Genomic DNA, 26,890 nt, shown 5'->3' on the forward strand with positions numbered 1-26,890 from the left:
GACAGTGATGAAGAATTGCTCGCTGCCCCTCGGTGGTCTTCAGGTTCTTTGGTCATGGTGGATGGATTCGTTGGTCTCGGTTGATCGGAACAAGCGACATGGTCGTGACGCTGGAGCTGAGAGATAGAAGATGGCGTCCGGTTGAAGATGAGAGGGAGGTATAAGGGGAAGGTGATGGCTGGGAATAGGGTTAGGGTTTGCGTGGGATACCAAACAGTTAAATACCAGGCTCCATGCAAACTTATGGAGAAAATGGCAGAACTGGTCCCTCTCATTCCATTCTCTTCAAACCAAGTCCAATAATTACCATTTAAACCCTGACTCCTTAAAATCCCTTCATAATAAATCGTGAAATTACGTTTTAACCCCTGGGGATTTAAATATTGTCATTTGGCTTCCCGAAACCAACTCCCAGCTCATTATTATTTAATTTTGAGCTCTAATAATATAAAATAATCAAAATAATTACTTCACAGGGTTCCTGATTTATTATTTAATTACTCTTCTTAAAACGGGATGTTACATAATTTTTTTGTTTTCACCATAAATACATGCATTTATAATTAATATACTTTAATTTTAATATTAATATTAATTTGATTTTAAAAGTAGTTTAATTTTCTTTTACAATTAATTTAATATTTCTTTTTATTGATATTTTTAAATTAATTTAACTTCATTTTATAATTAATTTAAAACTACTAAAAGTATGTTTCTATTAATAACCTACCTAATTAAGCTAAAATTATAATGACCAACATTAAGTCACTAACCAAATTAAGCACTTTGAAACCATATTAACAAGAAAATAAGAACATAATAAACATCTAATACAATCATACATGTAAATAAAACATATTTTTTTTTACATTATAGACATATTACATATTCATTATAGCAACATATTTTTTTTTTTTCATTTTTTCCACATTACATACATAAATACACACATTATACATACAAATAGACATAAACATGTTTTCTACACATACTCATTATAGCATCATACTATTTCTTCTATTATAGCAACCTAATTTTTTTTCATACATACAAACTACACATTCACAATTTATACACATACAAATAACATATACATACAAAAAAAAAATACTAATGTAAAAACATATACATGCATCATACATATACAAATACATTCTACTTATAAAATGAAAGATGAAAAGGAACCTGTGGTAGTCTAATTTCAAAATTTTCCGGTAAGAATTCCACAATTCCGACAACAATTTCGGCAACAACTCCGGCAACAACTTTAAATTAAAAGCTTAAACTCACTAAATAAACATCAAAACAGAAGAAGAAACGAAAATAGGGAAGAATTTCAACCTTAAATCGGTAAAATTTTTGGAATCGAAGTGTGTTTGTCTCCTCTTGGTCGTTGGTAATGGAAGTCTAGGTCGCCAGTAATGGAGGCAATGGAGGTTTGGACGGCGGTGGCAACTTTCGTGTGTGCAATCTGCAGCGGTGTAAGAAGGGGTAGACCCGTGACGGAGAGAATGAGAGAAAGGGGCAGACAGAAGACGTAGAAAACAGCGAGCTGGAGGGGTTATCTATGCGGACCTTTAGTGGTGAAGGGTATTAGCGGCGACGCAAGGTTATTATCGGCGACAAGTAGGTATTATCGGCGACACCCAAGTGCCTTTTTCACGTCGTTACAACCATTCGATTGAATAAAGATCGAACGGGTTCATTTGACGCAGATCGCTACTTTTTGGGTATTAGCGGCGACGCTAGGCATTAGTGTCGTGTCATTTACATGTCGCCGCTAATGCCTAGCATCGCCGCTAATACCCACCTTTCTTGTAGTGGTACTGGAGTTGTTGCTTTTGATATTGGTTTATTTAAGGCACTTGTCTAGTTGTATGCCATATGATTTGTTGTTTAATATAGGAATCTTAATTTCCTATACATTTGCATGTAGTGTTTGTGTGTATGTACAAGTGGAACAAAGATGTAGTCCACCGAGTTTGTTGAAGTCCCACCCATGTAAATGGGTTTTGGTAGTAGTAGATAGTTTAGTGTGTGTTTCCCTCTTCATGGTTTTTGTTGTGTTCCCTAGTTGTGTACCGGGAACATTGTCTGCATGCATTAGAGAACCACCAAAGAGAGTTGCAACCACTTCATATCCAAACACAAACCCACAAACCTATCTTCACCCAAATCCCTTTCCTGTGGAAGCTTGTTGTGTACAAGCTGTGTGTGTGTGTTACCTGTTGTGTACATGTAAGTTAATCTTCCACATATATAAAAGTTAACAGCATTCACATGGTGTATTATGTTTAATAACCAGTGAAATTTATATGAAAAATTATTTGTAAAGGGCTATAAACAGAACAACATTATTTTTCAGGTTTTGATTCCTAAGCTTCAGCGGCTGCACATTGAGCGTATGGAGAACTTGAAGGAAATATGGCCTTGTGACTTTCAGAAGAGTGAGGAAGTTAAATTGAGAGAAATTGAAGTGGATAATTGTAAGAATCTTGTGAATCTATTTCCGTGCAATCCCATCCCGTTGATGTGTCATCTTGAAGACCTTAAACTCTGGAATTGTGGTTCCATTGAAGCGATATTCAACTTTGACTTGGATTGTGTTGCTGCAATTGAAAAAGGCAGCATCAGCTTGAGAAGGATTCAGGTGTTCTGTTGTGATAAACTTGTAGATTTGTTTCCGTGCAATCCCATGCCATTGTTGCATCATCTTGAAGAGTTAGAAGTCAGTGATTGTGGTTCCATTGAAGCGTTATTCAACATCGACTTGGATTGTGTTGGTGAGACCGGAAAAGAAGGCGGCAGCAACAGCTTGAGAAGCATTGATGTATGGGACTTAGGGAAGCTACAAGAGGTGTGGAGAATAAAAGGTGGTGAAAATAACTCTGGAATCCCTATCCGTGGCTTTCAAGCTGTTGAAAGCATATATATTAGAGACTGTATGAGATTTAGAAACATATACTCACCTACCACCACCAATTTTGATCTGGGGGCACTCACCTCTATGGCTATATTGAATTCGGGAGAAATTGGGAGAGAACATGAAAGTAGCCAAGAGAAAGAGGTATGGTTTAATGCATTTCAGTTTGTATTTAACAAACTGCCATTGCTTATCAACACAAATTACCAACCGAAAAGATTTCACATTTTCTTCAATAGATACCCAAAAGAAATACAAAATAAAAATTGCAGCTTTCCATAACTTTTTATTCAAACAACTTATTTAAAAAAATTGTTCACTATTTTAAGGACAAGAATCGGAACGTCCTTAAAGTTGTGGACTATTTCCATCGTTTCCAAATATTCCTTGAAAGAATACTTAAAATAAAAAATAATCCTTCTCAAATTTGAATTTTTAAGAAAAAGAATGGTGAATGAATGTGCAGTTACATATAGTTGATCAGGTAATTCATCTTTAGCATAACTATTAAAGTTACTAATTACATTTCTTGTTGGGATATCTGTGCAGACTACTGTGTTCCCACCCTGTCTCATAAACTCGTGTCATAATCTCCGTAATCTTAAGTTGGATAGATATCAAGGAGTGGAGGTGATATTTGAGATGAAGAGTACTCCAAGAAGTCAAGATAATCAACATCGAATGCTTCCCTACCTTGAAAAAATGAAAATATTGGATATGGAGAGTATGAGTCACGTGTGGAAGTGCAACTGGAATGAGTTCTTAGGTCTTCATGTAGAATCCCCATTCCACAACCTCACAACCATAAAGCTGGAATGGTGCAGAAGCATTAAGTACTTGTTTTCACCTCTCATGGCAGAACATCTTTCCAACCTAAAAAAAGTCAAGATAGGATTTTGTGATGCTATTGAAGAAGTTTTTTCAAACAGAGATGATGAATATGAAGAAAAAATAACATCAACATCTACCCACATAAGCACAACTCTGTTCCCTCGTCTTGATTCTCTCAGTTTGTATGGCCTGCAAAATCTCAAGTCTATTGGTGGTGGTGGTGGTGCCAAGGGTAGGAACAATGAAATATCTTTCAACAGTACCACTACAACTGCTGCCTCCTTTCTTGATCAATATAAGGTATGCTAATTTCAACATATTCAGCTACCTATTTAATTTCTTTTCTAGAATCCATTTTTTTTTTGGAATGTTTTCTATATACTAATCATATTCTATAAACCCAACACACAAGAAATTGAAATTTTCACAGCATGTAATTAGATTTCAAGTTATTCATGTATTTCTATATATGTATTTCCAGCAATATGAAACTCAGATTTTTATTAAGTAACACAACATGTCAATAACTTTCTTCAAATTCATTTATGGCTAATTAACTAATTTATTCATGATATTCAACAACTAATAATCTAAACATCCCTGCATTAACCAAGCTGATACGAAATCATTGGCAAGGTCTTTCCTAGTTTCAAGTAGAAAATATAAAATTTATAAGCTTATTATTCTAAACATATGCTTTCCTAACATCATTAATTTTACATTCCAAAATTTTAGTCCCACATTAAAATACTTTTGTGTTACAACTTCCTGAGCTACGTTGTTTCTGAACCATTTTCATGATGTTGAGCAGTGAGTCATTCATTACGAAGAACCAAATGTTGAATTAAATTACTTTTATAAACAAGTGTATTTGTTTAACAAACAATTAAGCTTTGTTGATAGTCAAATATAATTTTACATTAACTTTGTTATTTACTGCAGTTTTCTCAAAGGGGTGGTGTTTCTTGGAGCTTATGCCAATACGCTAGAGAGATAGAAATATTGGAGTGCCATGCATTGTCAAGTGTGATTCCATGGTATGCAGCAGGACATATGCAAAAGCTTCAAGAACTAGACATATACTGTTGCCACGGGATGAAGGAGGTGTTTGAAACTCAAGGAATCAACAAAAGTGTTGTTAAACTTGAACTGGGAAACCTTAAGAGATTGGAAATTGATGATTGTGACCTTTTGGAACATATATTCACATTTTCCACACTTGAAAGCCTCGTACAACTTGAAGAGTTACTGATAGAGAGTTGCAAGGCAATGAAAGTGATTGTGGTGAAGGCAGAAGAACATGGGGTACAACAAACAACAATGGCATCTTCTTCTAAGGTTGTGGTCTTTCCTCGTCTAAAGCGTATTCACCTAGAGTATCTACAAGAGCTGGTGGGTTTCTTTTTAGGGACGAACACTACTAGAAAATTGGTGCAATAGCTACGGCACAATCCGTAGCTATTCCGTAGCTATAAGCGGATAGCTACGGAATTGCTACGGAAAATTGGCTGTAGCATAATGGCCCGTGGCTAAATTATAGCTACGGATTAGCTACAGAATCGCTACGGAATAGCTACGGAATATTCCGTAGCTACTATAGCTACGGAATAGCTACGGAATTAAATAGCTACGGATTTCCTACGGATTAGTTACAGCACTAGATAGCTACGGAATAGCTACGGACGTAAATAGCTACGGAATAGCTACGGATCCAAATAGCTACGGAATAGCTACGGAACCTAATAGCTACGGAATAGCTACGGAACAAAACAGCTACGGAATAGCTACGAAAGTAAATAGCTACGGAAATCCGTAGCTATTCCGTAGCTAACTTCGTTTTATTTTAAAAAAAAAATTAATTTAAAAATTTCCAATTTTTTGTCAAATACCACATTCAATTCACATTTGTCCCAAATACCATATAAAATACACCAAAAAAACGTCCGTAATACCAAGTTTGACACATTCCAATCCATTATCCAAAATATCTTACAAAAGTAAGCACTACTTAACAAAACAAACAATATCAAATGTTTACAAACTAAATTGTTCCAAAATACTTATCAATTGTCCTCAGGTGGATTATCGGGGGGAGCACGGGGTTGATTTCCAGACATATTCATCATCCTCATAACCATTTCCATTTGTTCTTTCATTTGTTGTTGTTGTTGTTCCATGGTAGAAACTTGTGCACGCAACCTATCAACCTAAAAAAATGGCAACACAATGCAATAGTTAAACAATATTAGCAATGTACTTTAGTTTATTATATCAATATTATCAACATACTAATTAACGTTTAAACCATAACAACATACCTCTTGTTGTGTACTATCCGATTGGGTGGATTGGGTGGATTGGGAAGACGGTGTCCCAGTAATCACAAAATGTATATCTGATGCTCCTATGCCATAGATATCACCCTTCTTCTTTCCTGTTCTCCTAAGTTGAATTTCCTCCCATACCCTCGCATCATCTTTATGGTTTGAAGAGTCTTCTCCGTGTTTTCTGACCATCTCCTCTAGATACATCTCCTACAAATTACCAAAACAGTACCATTGTCATGTACAAAAATACTAAGACAATCAATATACATAAATGATAAAAGATAAGTTACTTGTGCTTCTTTGGCAGTTAGTGAGCAATATTCGAGATTTTCATGATCTCCCGCAAAATATCTTTTTTTCGCCTCAGCTGTGCCATGCGTCTTCATGAAAACATCAAATTGTGTGGGTGGTTTACCCATCATCTTTTCCTACATAAAATACAAAGTATAGTTGATGTAGTTGGTGTTAAAAAAAATAAGATAATAAAATTTATAATTATGATACTTACTAAGTTGTTACGGTGCTCGTCAAATCCTATACTACCCGCGGTGTGCCTAGCTGTCGACCCATTGGCATCTGCGACTTTGCGGTTCTGCTGAGCAATTTTTGAATTCTTTCTCCACTTATCTGTCGACCAATGCTGTGAAAAGAAAAAAAAATATAAGGATACTAATACAATAGGAGATTAAAATTCAACAAAATAGATAATAAAGTATCATATCCATTACATCACACAAACGTCGCCACACATTCTCTGGTACGCGCCCAGGGCGGTAGTCATGCATCCCTTCGTAGTAGGTACAATGACCTAGGGGGACAGGTTTCCCATCATTTCGTGCCATTTCCCCAGATTTAATCCTGATACGCTTCATCCGATCCCTGTATCTATCCTTGAGGACACACTTGAAGGCATCAAATATGTTACTATTCTCTAGTGAATTCCACCTGTACATGGTCTGTAAAAAAATAAAAAGTAAATCTAAAAATACAAAGTAAAAACAAATGAGTATAAGATACAATAATTTATATTTAATATATTGCCTTGAAACGCGAAAACATCTGCAAAAGGGCCTCATTGGGAATATCACTAAATCGGGGCCACGGATGATCCATATTCTCCCAATAGAGACTAATACACGTGCTGTGGATTTTCCTAGACCCAAACCTACATTGAAAAGAATTATATAAGTAGAATTTTAACATCAAAAATTAAAGTTTTAAAATATGAAAACACTAACTTTTTCCCTTTTCGGCTGATGAGGGGCAACGAAGACTCTTGAAAATCACTCGCATTTGAGTCGTGGCCGCCCGTAACACCTCTAGAGGTGGAGCCATGCGGCGTCGGTGGCGTGTTCGGTGGCCGTGGCGTGTGCGGGGTCTGTGGCGACCGAAAGGTTGTCTGTGCATCTGCACCCTCAAAATAGTACTCCTCAAATCCATCACGACCACCCGGCCTCAAAACCGTTTGTGGGGTCGGAAACTCAGCACCTGTATTTGGAAACTGAGGTGTATAACCCGTTTGTGGGGATTGGGGCCTATAATTCGTCTGTTGGAGCTGGGGCCTAGATAATATAAGATTGATAAGTCATGACAAAACAAATGTTTAAAACAACCAGATATCCAAATCAAAATCATTAACAAAACAACGTTTAAACAGTACAACAGTCTTCAAAATGACAATGCTCCTAACATCAAGAAAATACAATGCTCCTAACATCAACAAAAGACAATGCTCCTAACATCAACAAAACACAATGCTCCTAACATTCGTCCCCATCATCTTCGTCCTCAAATTCTTCTTCTGAATAATAAAACTCGTTTTCATCACCTCCGTCTTCAAAATCTTCCACTTCTTCGTCTTCCTCCTCAATTCTCTCATTCTCTTCATCAGATATTTGCTCATATGTATTTATAGTTGAGGCTAGGCACAGTGGTTCCACACGAGTTACAGTAAGGGGTGACTCAAACCGTTCTTCAACCTGAAAGACTTCATCTGCTTCCATTTCAGCTTCGGTGACTTCAAATACCCCTCTTGGTTTTGTTTTGATAACCGCCCACTTATCTTTCGTCTCATTTGTCATTGAAGGGTATGGTGTATAAAATACTTGTTCAGCTTGTGATGCCAAACAAAAAGGATCGTCAGTTTGAAGTCGAGATTTGGGTTTGACATCAACCAACTTGTTTTTGTTGACTATTACACCGTCTTTGTTATCAAACCAAATACAATTAAACAGTACAACAGTCGACGGTCCGCTGCTATAATACTCAATCTCTAAGATCTCTTGCAATATGCCGTAGTAGTCTGACTCTTGTTCGGCATTATACGTCTCCCCTCTAACACATACTCCAAAGTTTTTTGTCGCACGACCCTCGCCGTATTGTTGAGTGTGGAACTTATAACCATTTACAAAATACCCATTATGAAAATAAGCATGTCTCGATGGTTTCGTAGCTATAACTTCTAAGTGTCTAGCACTTCCATCGGGTGTCTTATACATTATCTACATTGAAAACATACACACATTGTGTTGGTTAACGATGCATTAATAATAATCAATACGATTGAACTGGTTCTACTTACTCTGTCCTCAAACCATTCAGCAAAGTATTTATCTCTTAAATCAGAAACTGATTCATTTGGATTCGTTCTTATGACCATTTCATCAAACTCGATGATGTAAGGGTTAACTTCTTTACAATTAAGTAATATGTAAGTGTGCGCCTTGTGAAGGACTTTATCACTTAAGGGTTTTCGTTTTCCACTTTTTTCATATAATCTTCTTGATGGGACGACAAAGATGCTAAGTGGAGCTCCACCACTCGAAAACCTGTGACTTTGTGGTGCAAAATTCCGTGCTTCTCGATTATGGCGTGTCTCAATCGTCGGGTCAAAATATAACGAACAATAGGTAGCGAGTTCATTCACTAGATGTTCATTGACTATTGAACCCTCAACTCGTGCTTTGTTCCTGATTCTTCTTTTAATTATGCCCAGTTTCCTATATTATAATGTATGGACGATGTGTTAGGAATACCAGAAATAACTTTAAAAATACTATATATAGTATTAAAACAGGGAAATTACCTCTCGTATTGGTACATCCATCTGTAATGTACCGGACCACCAACAATAGCTTCATCAGCTAAATGTATGACCAGGTGTTCCATGGAATCAAAGAAGCTAGGAGGGTATATTTGCTTCAACTTGCACATGGTCTGAATAATACAACGTTTCATATCGAACAAGTCCTGAAGATGCAACGTTTTCGAGCACAATACTCGAAAGTACATGGATATCTCTGATACGGCCTCATATATCTTTGTTGGAACAAAACCTCTTATAGCTAGGGGAAGCAACCGTTGCATAAACACATGACAGTCATGGCTTTTGAAACCATAAAAACTGTAATCTTTGGTGTTTACACAATTACCTATATTTGATGCATATCCGTCAGGAAATTTTAGTTCTTTCAACCAATCACATACTTTTTTAACTTGTTCCTTTGTCAATGTGTACTTTCCAGGGTTCTTCCTAGGCTTCCTATTGTTGTCCCTAATGGGGTTTAGTATAGGTCGGTCACATAGCATCTCAATATCCTCTCTTGCCTTCATATTGTCTTTGGACTTTGGGGTACCCATCGAAATATGAAACATATTTTCAAAAAAATTCTTCTCAACATGCATCAAATCGAGGTTGTGTCAGATCAACAGGTGACGCCAATATGGAAGCTCCCAAAAGATGCTCTTCTTTACCCAGTTATGTGTAATACCAAAACCTTTTGGTTTTATATAATTTGGACCATAGGGAGTACCGTTGTATACAGTGGGAAAATGTTGGATTTTCTCCCAAATATATTCTCCGGTTGGGTATGGAACAGGCACTTCATGACCCTTCACTTTCTTGCCTTTTAAGAAATTAACTGTATCATTTCGGAATACGTGTCTTTCGGGTAGATGTTTTCTATGACAGTCAAACCAACACGATTTTTGTCCGTTGGAAAGTCGAAATGATTCTGTTTGGTGCATGCAATATGGACAGGCTAAATTACCATGAGTTCTCAATCCGGACAACATTGCATAAGCAGGGAAGTCACTAACTGTCCATAGAAGTACAACCTTCATCTGAAAATTGGTCTTTCGATGAGCGTCATAAGTTTCAATGCCATCTGTGAACAACATCTTCAACTCGTCCACCAAAGGTTGTAAAAAAACATCCAAATTCTGTCCGGGACTCTTCTTCCCAGGAATAATCAATGGAAGTTGTATGTATTGATGTTTAAAAGCCAACCAAGGGGGGTAGGTTGTAAACAGTGAGAAACACTGGCCAACACGAATAGGGAGTCGTGTTTGAATTATTAGGACTAAACCCATCAGTGCACAACCCGAGACGTATGTTGCGCTTCTCATTTGCAAAATCAGGAAATTTTCTGTCAAAATGATTCCATGCTTCACCTTCACTGGGATGTATCATCTTTTCTGGATCTACTAAATGATCTGCATGCCAAGTTAAATATTTGGCCGTCTTCCTTGAATAGAAGAGCCTTTGGAGTCTCGGTCCAATCGGCATGTAAGTCATGACCAAATTAGGAACCTTTCTCCCTTTGGCTTTGTATCTATTTTCTCCACATACTACACAATGATCCAAATCAGCAAACTGGCCCCTGAATAGCATGCAATGGTTTATACATACATGAATCCGTTCTGAAGGCAATTTTAGTGGCTTCAACATTTTCTTGGTCTCGTAGAAGCTATTAGGAAGCTTCTCGCCAGTTGGTAGAATTTCTTTAACAATTGAAAGAAGTGTATCAAATGACGTGTCTGAAACATTAGATTGGGATTTCCAATCCAATAATCTAGTGGTGGCAGAGAGTGTGGAAGTTTTTGTACACCCGTCCCATAAAGGCTCACTCGCTTGTTTCAAAACTTTATAAAAATTTTGGGCTTCGCGATTTGGGTGTTGTGGTGTTTGTTGATAATACGAAGCCTCAGGTTGGTGCATGCTATCGATAACCATCTCCTCGTATCTATGATAATCACTAAAATCGTTATTAATGTGTTGAACTGTTTCAATATTCGAACTTGGACCCATGTGTTGAGGTGAAATTGGGTTTGAACATTGACCTATCTCTAGTGTTGGATATTTTTCTCCATGTAAATACCATTGTGTATAACCATTCATGAAGCCTCGGTTAACAAGATGGCTAAAAACTAATTCTCTCGGAAGGTAATAAATATTTTTGCATTTCGCACACGGACATCTAATTTCAAAAACTTCCACCCCTTCCCTAATGATATGTTGGATGTTTGTTGCGTTCGCATAAGCAAAATCCAAAAACAAATTAACATAATGTGGCCATTGTGGATTAAACAAACGACGATTATCGAGTCTCTTTGTGTACATCCATTCTCTATTAGACAACATTTCGATCTAAAACTACATTTAGATATAAAAAATGTTAAAACTTTAAACTAAACATGAAGTAATAGTGTAACATCTCATTTAATCTAATATATATAACTAATGATACATAAAAAGCCCATAAAAAATTATTAACATAATACACATATATAACTAATGATACATATATAACATCCCATTTAATCTAGCATTTTTAACAAATTTATAAAATTAGCCTAACATTTCAACAAAATTAACATTTTTAACAAATTAAAGTTCACAACATTTTTTATATATCACATTTCAACAAAATTAACATTTTTAACAAATTAAAGTTCACAACATTTTATATATATCACATTTCAACAAAATTAACATTTTTAACAAATTGAAATTAACCAAATATTCAACCAAGCTATGAAAATAACCAAATATTCAACCAAATTAAATCTAAATCCTTAAATTCGACATCACATTCAACAAAACATATTAGCATTATCAATGAATAAAGCATCTAAATTGTATACATCAAGTAATTTCAAAAAAAAAAAAAACTAGGGTTTTACCTTTTTAGGGAAGAATCGAGCAAAAGGCCGAGAGAGAGAAGGGAATGTGCACCGGAGAAGAAGGTCGGCGACGGCAGCGCTCGACGAACGGGAAGAAGTTGCCGGCGATTGTCCACGAACGAGAGGGAGAAGTCTTCAGTTTCTTTCTTTTCTTTCTGTATTGTTAATTCGCTGAAGGGGTTAAAAGTCGTGGGGTATTCAACATAACAAGGAAATATAATGGATTTTAATTAAAAAAATAGCTACCGATTTGCTACGGCCCAGCTTCGGAATTTGCTACGGATTTGCTACGGATTTGCTACGGACCGGTTTTAGCAACGGTTTAGCTACGCATTAGCTAATTAGCTACGGAATAGCTACAGAATGTGCTTTCCGTTAGAATTCCGTAGCTAGTCCGTAGCTAATTAGCTACGGATTAGCTACAGATAATTCTTATTTTCAATTTTTCGGGCACCGAAAGTCATTTTTTCCGCTTCGTTTTTCTCACACCTCTATTATAAATGATTATCTCTATTTTCACAAACTTTTAGCTATTAATATCATTCATAAAGTCGTGTGCACATACGAGATCCATTACACGTTTAATGGTTTAAAACTCTAATGCTTATCATCTACATTCACATATAAATACTCACAAAAACGTATACATACACATATACACATACATATATACCATAACTCATTCATGTATACAAACATAAATCCATCACAAGTTGGTGAAAAATATAGTCATTATATTGTTAAACCATTAAACGAGTACTTGATCCCGAAGGTGCGCAAGACTTTATGAATGATATTAATAGCTAAAAGTTGGTGAAAATAGAGATAATCATGTATAATAGAGGTGTGAAAAAAACGAAGCGGAAAAAACGACGTTTGGTGCCCGAAAAACTGAAAATAAAAATAATCCGTAGCTATTCCGTAGCTAATTAGCTACGGACTAGCTACGGAATTCTAACGGAAAGCACATTCCGTAGCTACTCCGTAGCTAATTAGCTACGGAATAGCTACGGAATGTCCTTTCCGTTAGAATTCCGTAGCTAGTCCGTAGCTAATTAGCTACGGAATAGCTACGGATTATTTTTATTTTCAGTTTTTCGGGCACCAAACGTCGTTTTTTCCGCTTCGTTTTCTTCACACCTCTATTATACATGATTATCTATATTTTCACCAACTTATAGCTATTAATATCATTCATAAAGTCGTTTGAACATACGAGATCCATTACTCGTTTAATGGTTTAACACGCTTATGATCTACATTCACATATAAATACGCACAAACACGTATACACACACACATACACGTACACATATGCCACAACTCTTTCATGTATGTAAATATACATATACAAAAATAAATTCATCTCAATTTGGTGAAAAGTATAGTAATTACATTGTTAAAACTGTGAAACGAATACTTGATCCTGAAGGTGCACACGACTTTATGAATGATATTAATATCTATAAGTTGGTGAAAGTATAGATAATCATGTATAGTAGAGGTGTAAAAAAAACGAAGCGAAAAAAACGACATTTGGTGCCCGAAAAATAGAAAATAAAAAAAATCCATAGCTAATCCGTAGCTAATTAGCTACGGAGTTGCTACGGATTTTTGTTATTTTTGATTTTTCGGGCATTAAACATTGTTTTTTTCTCTTCGTTTTTTTCCCACCTCTATTATACACGATTATCTTTATTTTCAACAACTTATAGTCATTAATAGTGTTGATACAGTCGTTTGCACCTTCGAGATCCTTTATTCATTTAATGGTTTAATATTATATCCGTAGCTATTCCGTAGCCATTTTGTAGCTAATTAGCTACGGAATAGCTACGAGTTATCATCCGTAACTATTCTGTAGCTATTCCGAAGCTAATTAGCTACAGAATGGCTACGGAGTTGCATCCGTAGTGATTCCGTAGCTATTCTGTAGCTAATTAGCTACGGAATAGCTACGGAATTGCGTCCGTAGTTATTCCGTAGCTATTCCGTAGCTATTCCGTTACTAAATTAGGGTGTCCCATTCTGTAGCTAATCCGTAGCCATTCCGTAGCTAATTAGCTACGGAAATTTTCCGTAGCTATTATCCGTAGGAAAACACCCTTTTTTCTAGTAGTGGAATGAGTTCCAGTGGCCTTCATTGAAAAAGGTTGGAATCTATGGTTGCCCACAGATGAAGGTGTTCACAGCTGGTGGGTCAACATCTCCACAGCTCAAGTATGTAAGAACAAGGTTAGGAAAACATAGTCCTGAATGTTGGTTTAACTCTCATGTGACAACCACTACTACTGGGCAGCTTCAGGAGGTATAATATTATTTATATAATTTTCACATGCATATATCATCTGATTAATAAAAAAAATCATGAAGCCAAGTAAAGCATTATTGAACACATTACAAGTTTGTATAATCCATTTTGTCCATATCTAACTAAAACAGTAACCCAACCGAAACTTGTTTTAGTTACCAACATTAATTAATCTCTTAATTATTAATCATTACTTTTCCAAATATTTTTGTTCAACTTGCAGAGTACAAGCTTCTCCTGCCCTGCTGCTACTTCAGAAGTGATCCATTGGTCTTTTCATAATCTGATCGAACTACGTGTGGCAGGTGATATATCTGTTCAAAAAATTGTTCCATCCAGTGAGTTGCTACAACTGCAAAAGCTGGAAAAGATTCAGGTAAGTGAATGCGATTTGGTAGAGGAGGTGTTTGAAGCCTTTGAAGGGACAAACAGTGGTTTTGATGAATCATCACAAACCTAACACAAGTGGAGTTAAAATGGCTACCTTGTCTTAGGCATATATGGAAGAGCAATCAGTGTACGGTATTTGAGTTTCCAAACCTAAAAAGACTCTTTATTAAAAAATGTGATATGTTAGAACATGTTTTGAATAGTTCCATGGTTGGTAGTCTATTGCAACTCCAAGAGCTACACATAAGTAGCTGCAACCATATAGAGGAGGTAATTGTTCAGGATGGAAATATTGTTGTAGAAGAAAAAGAGGAGGAATATGATGGAAAAATGAATGAGATTGTGCTACCTCATCTAAAGTCCTTAGAACTTTATACACTTCCATGTCTCAGGTATATATGGAAGTGCAATCGATGGACATTATTCGGGTTTCCTAACTTAACAACAGTCCGTATTGCTGGTTGTGATAGTTTACAACATGTTTTTAGTAGTTCCATTGTTGGTAGCCTAAAGCAACTCCAGGAGCTAAGCATATCTATCTGCCGCCAGATGGAGGGGGTAATTGTTAAGGATGCAAATATTGTTGTAGAAGAAGAGGAAGAATCTGATGGCAAAATGAGTGAGCTTATATTGCCTCGTCTCAAGTCCTTAAAACTTGATGAACTTCCATGTCTCAAAGGGTTTTGCATAGGGAAGGTGGATTTTTCATTCCCATTATTGAATACTTTAACTATTGAGAAATGCACAGCAATAACCACTTTCACCATGGGGAATTCATCTACTCCGGAGCTAAAAGGAATCCAAACAGATTTTGGCTCTTATTATGTAGAGGAAGGCATCAACTCCTTTATAAAGACGAAACAAGTGGTAGGTATTCCTAAAGTACCTCTGAAAACAAGTCATGGACAATATTTTTTTATCATGCTGTCAAAATCCCAACCATTTTTCTCTATATTTTCAACTTTATATTTATTATATGTTTTATGCAGGAATTCAACAGGGGCATAAACTATGTTTAGTGGGATGGAATGTAATGACAAGGGAATGGAATGGACCAACTACCAAGTAATGGAATGTATCATTATCATTATCATTCCATGTCGTGTTGTGTTTGGTTACAATTCTTGAAGTCTTGAACGGAATGGGTTATTTATCAGCAATGTTTGGTAGGTAGGAAAAAACAGATGAATGGAATGAAAGTTTATTTATTGACTCTGACAAAAATTAGCATCGTAAGTATAATTGATTGAATTTTCATTTTTACAGCATTATCTTGTAGAAAATATATTTTGTATTGTTATACCCACTGATATTAGATAAAAAAAAGAACTATTAAGATTCATAAATTATATATATATATATATATATATATATATATATATATATATATATATATATATATATATATATATATATATAGATTGATGTTCTTATAACATAACACTTAAGAAATTGTTTAGAATGCCTGCTGGAATGCTACAACATTTCCGAACTCAGATTGGTATTTTGTTTTTCGATCAAATGATATTTCAACAATATGATTTTTGGATGTAGTTTTTCTTTGAATGGATACTATAGAATTATTCACATACTTCCAACCTGCAACGTGTAAGATGCAATACTTCTACAGTACCATTTGCTTTTGAGTGAGGGAAGTTCAGTGGATCACCTGTCCAACCATTTATACATCCTACTGGGTCTGTAGATTGGCACATCTACTTTGCAAGTAGAAATAATGGGAATAAAAATGACATGAACATATAAACCATTGGACAAAAAATTTACAAGACTTACCACCAATGGATCATAACCTTCAAGTTTTTATAGAGATTGCTACTTTGGCTAATGATGATAGTAATAAAACCAAGTATTGTGGTTTATTTTCGTAGGGCATACAACTTTTACTAACAAAGACATAAGATTAGCAAAAGAAACTTTTACCTTGAGGTCGTTTCATCGAACAGTTTTTTTTTCAAGAAAACCAATTAATGCAAATGAGATTAAATTGAGTGTCTGAAAATAAATGATTAAGAAAAATAGAAGATTACTTATATTGTTGTAAAATGAAAATTTAGAAGATTACTTACCCCCAAACAAGGTAAGGGAGTAGAAGGTTTTTGGTGACTTCTTTTCTTGTTTTCATTACTAAACCTTTCTTTCCACTTGTTCTAGGTTTCATTGAATCTTTGGATGCTCGTGTTTTTGAAACCGATAAATGTTTGCTCAAGTAGTGTTGCCCTTGTAAGTTTATTTTCTGATGCATGCTTTACCTAAAACCACTACATCCTTAGTTTCATTTTCATGTGTCCCATCAATCTTCACATGGTCATTAGTTTCTTCCACATCTTTAAAAGTGAAATTTAAATTTAAATACAAAATACAAACCCTTTTTATTCCATAAAAAAAATATTAATCTTAAAGTTGTCTAATATTAAATTTCTACAAAAATACCTCAGAAACAATCCCATGCCCTTAAGGCATTACATGAATGTGTGTCTGAAATAATAACTTGATCATTAGTTTCTTCCATATCTTTAAAAATGCCAATTGGACATTCCTGCAAACGTACACATATAAGTGTAATATGGTGTGGAGTGTAAACACTTGATGAATAACTTAGAAGCCACAAATGAAGTAAGTGAATAAGTATTAAATTTTAAGAATAGGAAGCCTAACAGGTGCTGTTAGTAGTATTTATCATTGCAAGAGGGACATAGTCATCTCCTGTGCCAATTTTGGACCAGTGGAAATGAACCACCACCAACAAGGACACCATGGCCTCCGGTAATAGATAAAGAGGGAAAGAGAAGGTTTGGCATATGTGGTACCACCTTCACTCAGCCTTCCATGATACAATCCAGTACCCACTCTTCCACCATGCACAACACCACCACCCACTCCATTTGAATAGTTTCCCATACCACAACCATTTCAACAACCTGCATTATTTAAAACTATGCACATTTTAGTATTTAAAAAAGAGATTGATAAAAGATAATGTCCTACGGAGTTTGAAACCAAAAGTATTCAAGCAAATGGGAAACACAGGTCTTGGCTACTACAAGGGTGTTTGGTTCGAAGTAGAGTTGTACTATTAACATGTCACTGTGGAATTTCATCGATCACTTGGTGCTCATAAAATTGAAGGAATTAAGATTAGCGAAATTAACCTATTACAGATCCAGTAATGATCCAACAATAGCGAAATCCACCTAAACTTAACATCAATTCGATGTTCTATATTCAAAATTCAAAATTCAACTGATTGATTATTTCTGGAAGAGCGATCATCATGCGAAGTAGATGAGCGTTGAGAAACATACCTAAAATCGAAGCAAAGATGAAATTGTAAGTATTAGAGGCTTGTGTTGGTATACATACATGCGTTGGAGCAGCGCCGGCGGACGGAAGGCAAGGTAAGGATGGTGTCGGTGGTCGATGCAGATTGTGGATAGAGGAAAGGGAGGCGAGGATTGTGCGTCATGGAGATGCAGCTTCTCTTCCGTTCAGAATAAGGGTATTGTTGTCATTTAAGTTGGTAAATTATCCAATGAAATGTTATTAATTTATTCCAAATGATAATTTTCGTAACTGACTTCTCTTTAGTTCAATTACCACTACCTGATGGTCATAATATTTTTTTACCAGTGACCACTTCTTTCTGGTCACAAATTTATTAAGTGACCACCTATTAAGTAGTCACAATGTGTGGGTCTAAAAAATTAGCACTAAATGACCATTATTTTTGTCCATAAGTCTTTGACGTAGCGACAACTATTTGTGGTCACTAAGGGTCAAATCGGTGACCGCTATTTTTCGTCACTAATATTTATTATGAAATTAATTATATAAATATTATTTTTTCTACAGTTAGTGACCATTGAGTGACGACTATCAAAGAATTGGTCACTAAACTTGGAGCATTACCAAATTTCATTGACTACTTAATATATGGTCACTAAATGATCATATTAGTGACCAAATTTTTGGTGGTCACAAAACAATTGGTCACTAAAAAGAACTTTTCTTGTAGTGAATGGAGTGAAAAAAAAAAAAGGCAGGAGGTTACGAGGAATGAAAAACACGCCTTGTGAATACTCCATTCTTTTCCTTGCGTTATGCCAAACAGGACCTAAGTTTATTTTGATTATTTTTTTTGTTGAACCGGGAGACCAAGTTTATTAATGTCAAGTTAATATGAAGGGTAATTTTATTTTTGTATCGTCCTTAATGTTGCCTAAAACTTTTGTTTTCTATGCATTAATGGTCTTACATTCATGTTTTTTTAGGTCAGATGATGTGAACTATTGCATTAGGTTACAACTTAAGATCATATTTGCTTCTTCTTTATGGCCAAAATTTAAAAGCATATGAGATGAGTTATGCTAACTTCAACCGTTTGATTGACATCAGCCTTTGAAAACGATGGTATTTGTGTCCTTGTTTTAGCTCTAGTCTTTTAGTATTGAATCCTTTTCTCCCTTGTTTTAGTTTTAGTTTTGAAGTATTAATTCAATTCTTTTCTCTTTTGTTTTGAAACCATACTACATAACTGTTTATCATTTGTCATTGTTATTGTTATTGTTATTGGTTTAGTGGTATCTTCAATATTTTTTCTGTTGGATTAGGTGTCTAAGCCCATAACTATATTTGGTATATACTTGACCCGATAGTAACATGGTCCTTTTGGGTTGCCTTCACACGGGTGACTAGAAAGGATGACAGTTGAGGAGAGAGGTTGTTAGGGGCATTAATATGATTTATTTATTATATTATATGGTTAATATAATAATTTGGAATCATATTATTAATTAGTATTTAATCAGAAATTAATTTAGAATTAATTTTGGGATTAAAGGAACAGATTGAAAGTGCAGGGGTTGTTTTGTAATTATTCAATAGTTGAGGCTTTGGGCCATTGGATCAACTTCATTAGGGCTTGAATGAAAATCCTAGAAGGTTCTAGGAGATTTCGTCCAAAGGCCTAAAGAAAGGAGTCCATGGACTTGCTTAGGCCCTAAGCTAAGGGATTAGGGTTTCCACCTTGAAACCCTAGCTAGCCTGAAGTATAAATAAGACCCCTTGGCCTTTGATTTCGTCCCACCCTCTTGAAAACCCTAGGAAGAGCCGATTTTGCGCTTAGTATCCTTTCCTCCTCTCTCTCATATTCATCCTCTCACTCAAGTGTGTTTGTGAGCCATTAGAGGCACTACATTTGTGCACTATAAGAAAAATACCCTTTAATGACGCGCAAACAATGACACTCGCAGATTTACGATACGCATTCTTGTGTGTCCATAAAAATAATGTTAGGTTTCCAAAAACTGAAGGATAGAGGTCACTCATTTTTGCGTGCCCTTAAATCAGTGTCTAAAAAAATACGGAGGGCACCTAACAAAAAAAGGGTGTCCTCTAAAGGTGTCGTTTTATATTTTTTAATGAAGGGGCGCATTCTCTAATTTTTTTTAATAGCCGGGAAATGAAATACCAAAAAATTAAACACCCTGCCATTTATCTCCTTCTCCTTCTACAATCCTCTACCAATGAACCCTAAAAAAATGGGGTATCTCTAACCTTCGCTTCTCTCAGCCTCTTGTATCATCCGAGAGGAGCTTACAATATCAACAAAATGGCAGACTCATTGGTACTCCACGGCACGATGAGGGCCCACACCGATTGGGTCATCGCCATCGCCACTCCAATCGACAACTCCGACATGATCGACACCTCTTCTCGTGACAAATTACTGAATCACAAATACAACCCCTTATTGGAGATGAGAAGCTTCAAGCCTGTAAAGATTATGTCGTCGTTATACCCGAAAACTCCCAGGTCGATTATCCCTCATTTAAGCGCAGTGTCACTTAATTTTGATAAATTCCTCACTTGGTTGTAATGGATTCTACACATCTAATTTGGGTTTTTATTTTTTATTCTACACATCCTTGCTTCCGGTCAGCCTAGCTCCTTCGAAATATTTAGGGCTCGTTTCCCCTTTCCCTCCAGCCGAAAATTTCCCTTCCCTCCATGAAATTTGAAATCGACAGCCAAAGAAATTTCCCATCCCTTCATTGAAAAAATTCTTTTCTAAAATTATAGTTTGATTGATTATATCCGTGCTTCCCTCACCTTCAACAAAATGCAGGAAACCGCCGCTCACTGGCCGAACTTCAGGTTAGGGTCTCACCTTCAATAGTGTTCTCTGATACCCACAATATTTCAATTGATCTTCGGTTTTTACTGACCACGTAATTACAGGTCTCACTATCGATCTCTGGTCCAAGCCTACTAAATATTAAGTTGATTTCTTCTCCATCAGAATGATCTTATTCCACATGTATGTATTATTTGTTCTATTTTCTTTGCTGCGTTTTTTCTCTAATGGTTTGTCTACCCATAAACTTGTTTCTTATTCTGAGGTCTAATTAAAAAATTTATGATTGTGAGTACTGATTAAGAATTTGATAAGTGTGTGTTATACTAATTTCATTTCTTTTGCTACAGTTAATATTTTGTTTCTTATTGTGAGCCTGATTAAAATTTTGATTACATTTATAGGTAAGTATATATTATGTGTGTTGGTAATGCTCTCTCTGGATATATGTTATTGTGCCTCTTGGACATGGAACTTGAACTATGAAACTCTTAAATAAGGTAGATGCTATTGTGTCTTTGGTTGTATGTTAGTGTGTCTATATGATTTATGTGGGTATTGGTTCCATTGTTATATGTTAATGTATCTTAATGATTCACAAAGGTTCTTCTGCTAGACTAAGTCGGCCTTCTTTGCTAACAATCTTTGATTTGAGATTTTTTTTGTAATTGTATTTGTGTATATGGGAAATTAACTTCTGATTATGATTGTTAATTGCATACTGAAATGAAATCTAGGGTTTTGAATTGATGTTCTGGTTCAGAAATATGTGGTTTCATGTTATGACCTGTTTGTTTTATTAGAAAATCTGCATAGGGGAAAAAAGGTGTAAGTTTAGAACATTTGTTTCCTTGCCTACGTCACATTTTTTTGGGTTCGTTTTGACTTTTAACACTTAGTTTTAAGGCTATCCTAGAAATACTTCCATTTCTTACAAATATGTTGACATGGCACATTCTGTTACTGAGCAAGAAGATGTGGTCCCCATAGGCCCTCCCTTTTCTGTTGATATACCATCTATAAAAATTGTTACTTCAGTAATTCCATTAGAAGATACTGATATAGGGGAACTTGAAGATGGTATACCTGGTCTAGATTCTTCCACCATGCCTTAAATCCAAGTTCAAATCCAAGTTGACACCTTATTGGTTTCATCAAATTTTTAAATACAGGGGACTAGGCTTGGAAGTTCTAATCCAAAAGGATGTTTTAGTAAGTATTTCAAGTTTTTTCTTTCAAATAAAGTGAATATTCTTTCAAATATGTTGACAATAATAACCATTTTCCATAACTTGATACATTATCTAGCCTTTATCATATTCTTGTATAAAAGTTGTAAGCTTTATGTATGTGAAGCTTACATGGGTGAATATGAATATGAGCTGTTTGTAGGGCCGTTTTGAGATACTATGCTTATTAGGATCTTATTCGCTTCCTGATATAGGTGCACTCAACAACCGAACCACAGTCTTAGCATATAAGTTTGCAGTCCAGGTATTAAATAGATTTTTAAGAAATTATAAACTTGAACAATTGTATCTGTTTATATATTTTCTGATACAATGGTTAGAATGATATAACTGTTTGCCTACTATAAGTGACAAACAGAAAGCCACATTTCATCTTCATAATTATATCTGTTTATACATATGACATTTTCACTATCTCATGAGGTCATATATGTACTAAAATCAAACAGAGGAAGGTCTTTCTAAGCATGGATTCCACATCACAAGATTGAATACTTACACAACGGTATGTATTTTAGTTCTGACAAATTTTTGATGTGGCATTTCACATTCTTATTAATATCAAGGGAATTTATGTTCCATTATTTTTGGTTTGTTGTACTTTAGGAACCTGTACAAGAACTTGATACATCAGTAGTTTGTTTTTGCAGATGCAACTCAACAATTGCCTGTAGATGTAAGTCAAGTTTATCCACATTCAGTGGTGCATGTATGATTCTCTTACTTTTTTTTGTTAAGCATGACATATGTAGAAAAAGGGAAAATACATCAGCAGTTTGTTTTTGAATATAATAACTTACTATCTCATTTGATTCAGGGGTATATCTGTAATATCATCGACACTGGTTGTTTTGTGTGTTTCATTAGGCGTTTGACTGGTTTTGCTCCTAAAAACAAGGTATTATCACTTATGTCTCTACTAATATTTTTTTTAATATATATTTATGTTAGTATTGTTGTTTATATAACCATATATTTTGTATTGTTCAGGCTATTGATGACCAAAGATTTGATCTTTCTGAAGTGTTTTTTGTTGGACAAGCTGTTCGTAGTAACATACTTGAAGTAAGTGTATTTTCTTGGAAATATTATATGTTTCTATTAACAAAGAGAATGTGCACTTCTAACTTGGCTGTGACTAATCTTGAAGCTCAACATTTCCCAAGTTTTTTCTGGAAAAAGAATAATACAACAAATGGTTCTGATTTGGGTGGTATGAGTATGACTGAACTTTTATTTGATCGTGTGCTGTGTGATGTTCCATGCAGTGGAGATGGGACTCTCCGTAAGGCCCCTGATATTTGGAGAAAATGGTAAATGCCTTTAACTCTTGTATTGGCTGAATGGGTAATTATGTCCGGATAAAATGACCATTTTACCTCTGTGTTAAGACAAGCTAAATTAAATAGAGGATTATCATTACAAGATAACAAGTGCTCAAAACTTGACATCCAGGTACATTTGTTCTTCCTAATTTTACTTGTTGCAAGTCGTAGATTAAAATTTGTCATTAACTCATAATGGATAAGGATTACAGTTATTACTTCATTTCCGTAAATATTATATTTGGGGTCCCTCTCTTATGTAAAGATTGGACCCTTGTTCGGTAGGATGCCAACATGTGATAGTTTCATGTACTACATGTACAATTTTTTTTTTGTAATAAATTATATATTTTACTCAACTCTTAATTATATATATATATATATATATATATATAATCAATGTAATAAATTATATATTTTACTCGACTCTTAATTTGCATTTATTAGATATCGGAAGAAACATAAAACGGTTGATTTGAAAGCGATCAAGAAGTGGGCAAGACAAATTCTAAATGGTCTTCACTACCTTCACAGTCAAAATCCACCTGTGATTCACAGGGATTTGAAATGTGACAACATATTTGTGAATGGGAACAATGGAGAAATCAAGATTGGTGATCTTGGATTGGCAACTGTCATGCAGCAACCAACTGCCAAGAGTGTTATTGGTAAGACTAACTAAAAACAAAACATGTTCTTCAAGTGTAGTATGAATTTAATGTTGTTGTTTTTTTCACTAGGAACACCTGAATTCATGGCACCGGAGCTTTATGAAGAGGAATACAATGAACTTGTTAACATATATTCTTTTGGGATGTGTTTGTTGGAAATGGTGACATTTGAGTATCCTTATAGGGAATGCAAAAATCCAGCTCAAATCTATAAAAAAGTAACCTCGGTAAGTTTTGGAAATGGTAGCTTTATTAATGGAATCAAATAAGTTAAATGATTTTTTTGTTTAAAAAAAACTACATGGGATTAAACCGGGTTCTCTTAGTAAAGTGGGTGATTCTGAACTGAAGGCATTCATAGAAAAATGTCTCGTTTCAGCAACTGAAAGATCATCTGCTGGAAAAGCTTCTAGAATATCCTTTTCTGAAAGAGGCAACACCAAGATCGTTGAATTTCATGGAGATTGATCAATCTGTATGTTTAAACACCAAAAATGGAGTTGCTAAATTCAAGAGGATTCATCAGCAAAACGAGCTCAGGTTGAAAGGGATAAAGAATGATGACAATTCGGTTTCTTTGACCTTGCAGATTGCTGACCCATGTGGTGAGAAGCTTTTTAATTAACATTTTTTCTAATAAATTATTAAGATAAAAAGGAAATTAAGCGGTTTGAATTTTATAAAATTGTAAATGTGGTGCAATGGTAGTTCTAAATATTTGCATCTGGTTTCAGGGGTTACTCAAGGAAAATGCAAATGGTAGCAAATACTGGGCATATGGAAGTGACTTTGGAGATACACCAAATGACTTAAATTTCTGCTTAAATGGTCTCATATGGCTTGATCGGACTCCTCGTCCTGCTCTAAATGGTGATTACTATAATTTTTTTGCTTAGTATTTAGGTTTTTGTTTAGTTATTTCCAACACAAAATGTTTCCATGATGAATCTTTCGGTAGAGACAATGTATAAGAATTACTTCATTGAGCTAATTATGATGCGATCCTTTGTTTATTTGTTTTCAGAGGTCAATTATTGTTATCAACCAATTAAAATTTCGTTCACCAATGGCGTAATTAAGGTATCAATATCATCACTCTTACTTATTTGTCTATATCATTTTCATGAAAATGTTTATGTTGCGTATTATATATTCATATGTCCAGTTGTGCTTTCTATATAGCAAATGGTAACCTTGGTCTTTGCGTTTTTGCTCATAGATTACAAACACCAATTTCTTTCAAACAACAGAAGATCCAGAGTGTAATTGGGTGATTGAAGGTGATGGATGTAAACTTGATTCTGGAACTCTCAGTCTACCAACATTAGAGTTTAATTGGGTGATTGAAGGTGATTTTGGTTCTTGAAACGAGACTCAAGATATCATATTTTTGCATGGCTAGAAGCCTTGGAGGAAACGGGACTCAAGCAAAAGTAAACACACAGAGAGTTGTTGGCATATAGTAAGCTAGATGATGCAATTGTATATAAATGAGTTCATTTTTTTATAACATTTACTCACTTTTGGAGTAATTATTTGTATTTGACATATTAGTGAAATGAATTATCTTTATTATTTATGGTATTTTATTTTGTATTATGAGATTTTTAATGTATTATTTAATTTGAAAATTAGTAAATCTATAAATAATATTTTTTTTAAACATTTAAAATTATGATACTCAAAAATGTGTGTCATCTTCATTTATGACATGGCCTTTCTTGACAGGGGCTTTCTTGATACGCATTGCGTGTCATTAACACGCACGTCGTAAGGTTACGACACGCGAATGCGTGTCGTCTTCCTTTATGATAGGGTTTTCCTTGATACGCATTGCGTGTCGTAAAGGCTAATTGTGTGTCGTAAATGAGCGTCGTAAATGCACGTCGTCTATAGACGACACGCAAAAGTGCATCGTCTTTCTTTATGACAGGGCCTTCCTTGACGCGCATTTGCGCGTCGTCTGAGCCTTTTACGACGCGCAATGAGCATCATAAAATGTTGTTTTTCTAGTAGTGGTGGTGTTTGCTTTCAAGAGTACAAGAGATCTTAGGAACTAGTTGTTATTGCAATATAACAACAAAGGTATGTGTTCTATTGTTCTCTATGATTTTCGAAAATAGTAGGAGCATGCTAGGGTTCCTTATGTGTTCATAAAGTTGTATGTCTTATAGTGAAAAACATAGATCCAATTAAGGTTGCATGCACACATAGGATTGTTTGTATAAAACCCATCATTTTCCAGTAGTCAAACATTCATATTAAACTTTTCTCTGCGCAAATTTTAAACTTTTTAAGAGAATCATTGCCAGGCACCTTAGTTCAAAGAAAATTTTCAATTTTCTAACATATTTAGTAAAATAGCTAGAGAATCTCATAACATATTTCCTTAGTTAAAGTAACAATTTGGGGTCTACTCACTGGCTCCAACTGATCGTACACGTCGCATCTTTTTTGATTATTTAAAAACACTTTGAAAACCATCTTTAAATTTTTTTTCCTTAATTTGAGACTGGATTCACACGAGTGTTCCTCCAATTCACTCAAGCCAAGGTTCTGATACCAACTTGTAACATCCATAAAAATATTGAAAAGTTTAAACTATTAATACCAACCCAAAATCATAAATTGTTTACAACATAGTTTTCAAAGCATGTTTAATATTAGAGTTTCCCAAAATCATAAGTCAAAACATGAGGATGTGTACGGTCATGCCTTCTCCTTCCCGCGATCATCTGAAGTAC

At 35.1% G+C, this 26,890-nt stretch overlaps 2 protein-coding genes and 1 long non-coding RNA gene across 5 annotated transcripts in view; 2 read left to right on the forward strand and 1 right to left on the reverse strand.

The window, feature by feature from the left end:
- LOC145086021 (uncharacterized) overlaps nt 1–16,011 on the forward strand; it is a 36,541-nt gene extending 20,530 nt beyond the window's left edge. The window contains exons 3-8 of the mRNA XM_079023730.1: nt 2,366–3,067; nt 3,473–4,054; nt 4,697–5,146; nt 14,222–14,353; nt 14,580–15,613; nt 15,736–16,011. Of these exons, the coding sequence (XP_078879856.1) occupies nt 2,366–3,067; nt 3,473–4,054; nt 4,697–5,146; nt 14,222–14,353; nt 14,580–14,816 (2,103 nt within the window). The 3' untranslated portion in view covers nt 14,817–15,613; nt 15,736–16,011. The remainder of the gene's footprint in view (nt 1–2,365; nt 3,068–3,472; nt 4,055–4,696; nt 5,147–14,221; nt 14,354–14,579; nt 15,614–15,735) is intronic.
- Nucleotides 14,954–15,815, forward strand: LOC145089041 (uncharacterized). Its single transcript, XM_079027540.1, has 2 exons — nt 14,954–15,617; nt 15,736–15,815. The coding sequence occupies exons 1-2, from the start codon at nt 14,954–14,956 to the stop codon at nt 15,813–15,815; spliced, it is 744 nt and encodes a 247-aa protein (XP_078883666.1).
- Nucleotides 16,012–16,169: 158 nt separating the features above from the next.
- Nucleotides 16,170–18,385, reverse strand: LOC145086022 (uncharacterized). 3 transcript variants are annotated; one of them, XR_013700276.1, is made up of 3 exons: nt 18,070–18,328; nt 17,198–17,685; nt 16,170–17,091 (listed from the first exon to the last, which is right to left on the reverse strand). It is a non-coding gene; the product is annotated as an uncharacterized LOC145086022 (long non-coding RNA). The 3 variants fall into 3 exon arrangements; XR_013700277.1 differs by having other exon boundaries at nt 16,171–17,016; XR_013700275.1 differs by lacking the exon at nt 16,170–17,091 and having other exon boundaries at nt 17,093–17,685; nt 18,070–18,385.
- Nucleotides 18,386–26,890: the final 8,505 nt, after the last annotated feature.

The sequence above is a fragment of the Lactuca serriola genome, chromosome 2, assembly GCF_051521515.1.
Source record: "Lactuca serriola cultivar US96UC23 chromosome 2, Lser_US96UC23_V15, whole genome shotgun sequence".
Taxonomy (NCBI): domain Eukaryota; kingdom Viridiplantae; phylum Streptophyta; class Magnoliopsida; order Asterales; family Asteraceae; genus Lactuca; species Lactuca serriola.

Bases quoted from the DNA above. Each gene is read 5' to 3' on its own strand.
- LOC145089041 (XM_079027540.1), top strand. From the start codon at position 14,954: ATGGTTGGTAGTCTATTGCAACTCCAAGAGCTACACATAAGTAGCTGC. The intron at 15,618-15,735 runs GTATTCCTAAAG...TGTTTTATGCAG, and splicing joins AAAGACGAAACAAGTGGTAG to GAATTCAACAGGGGCATAAA.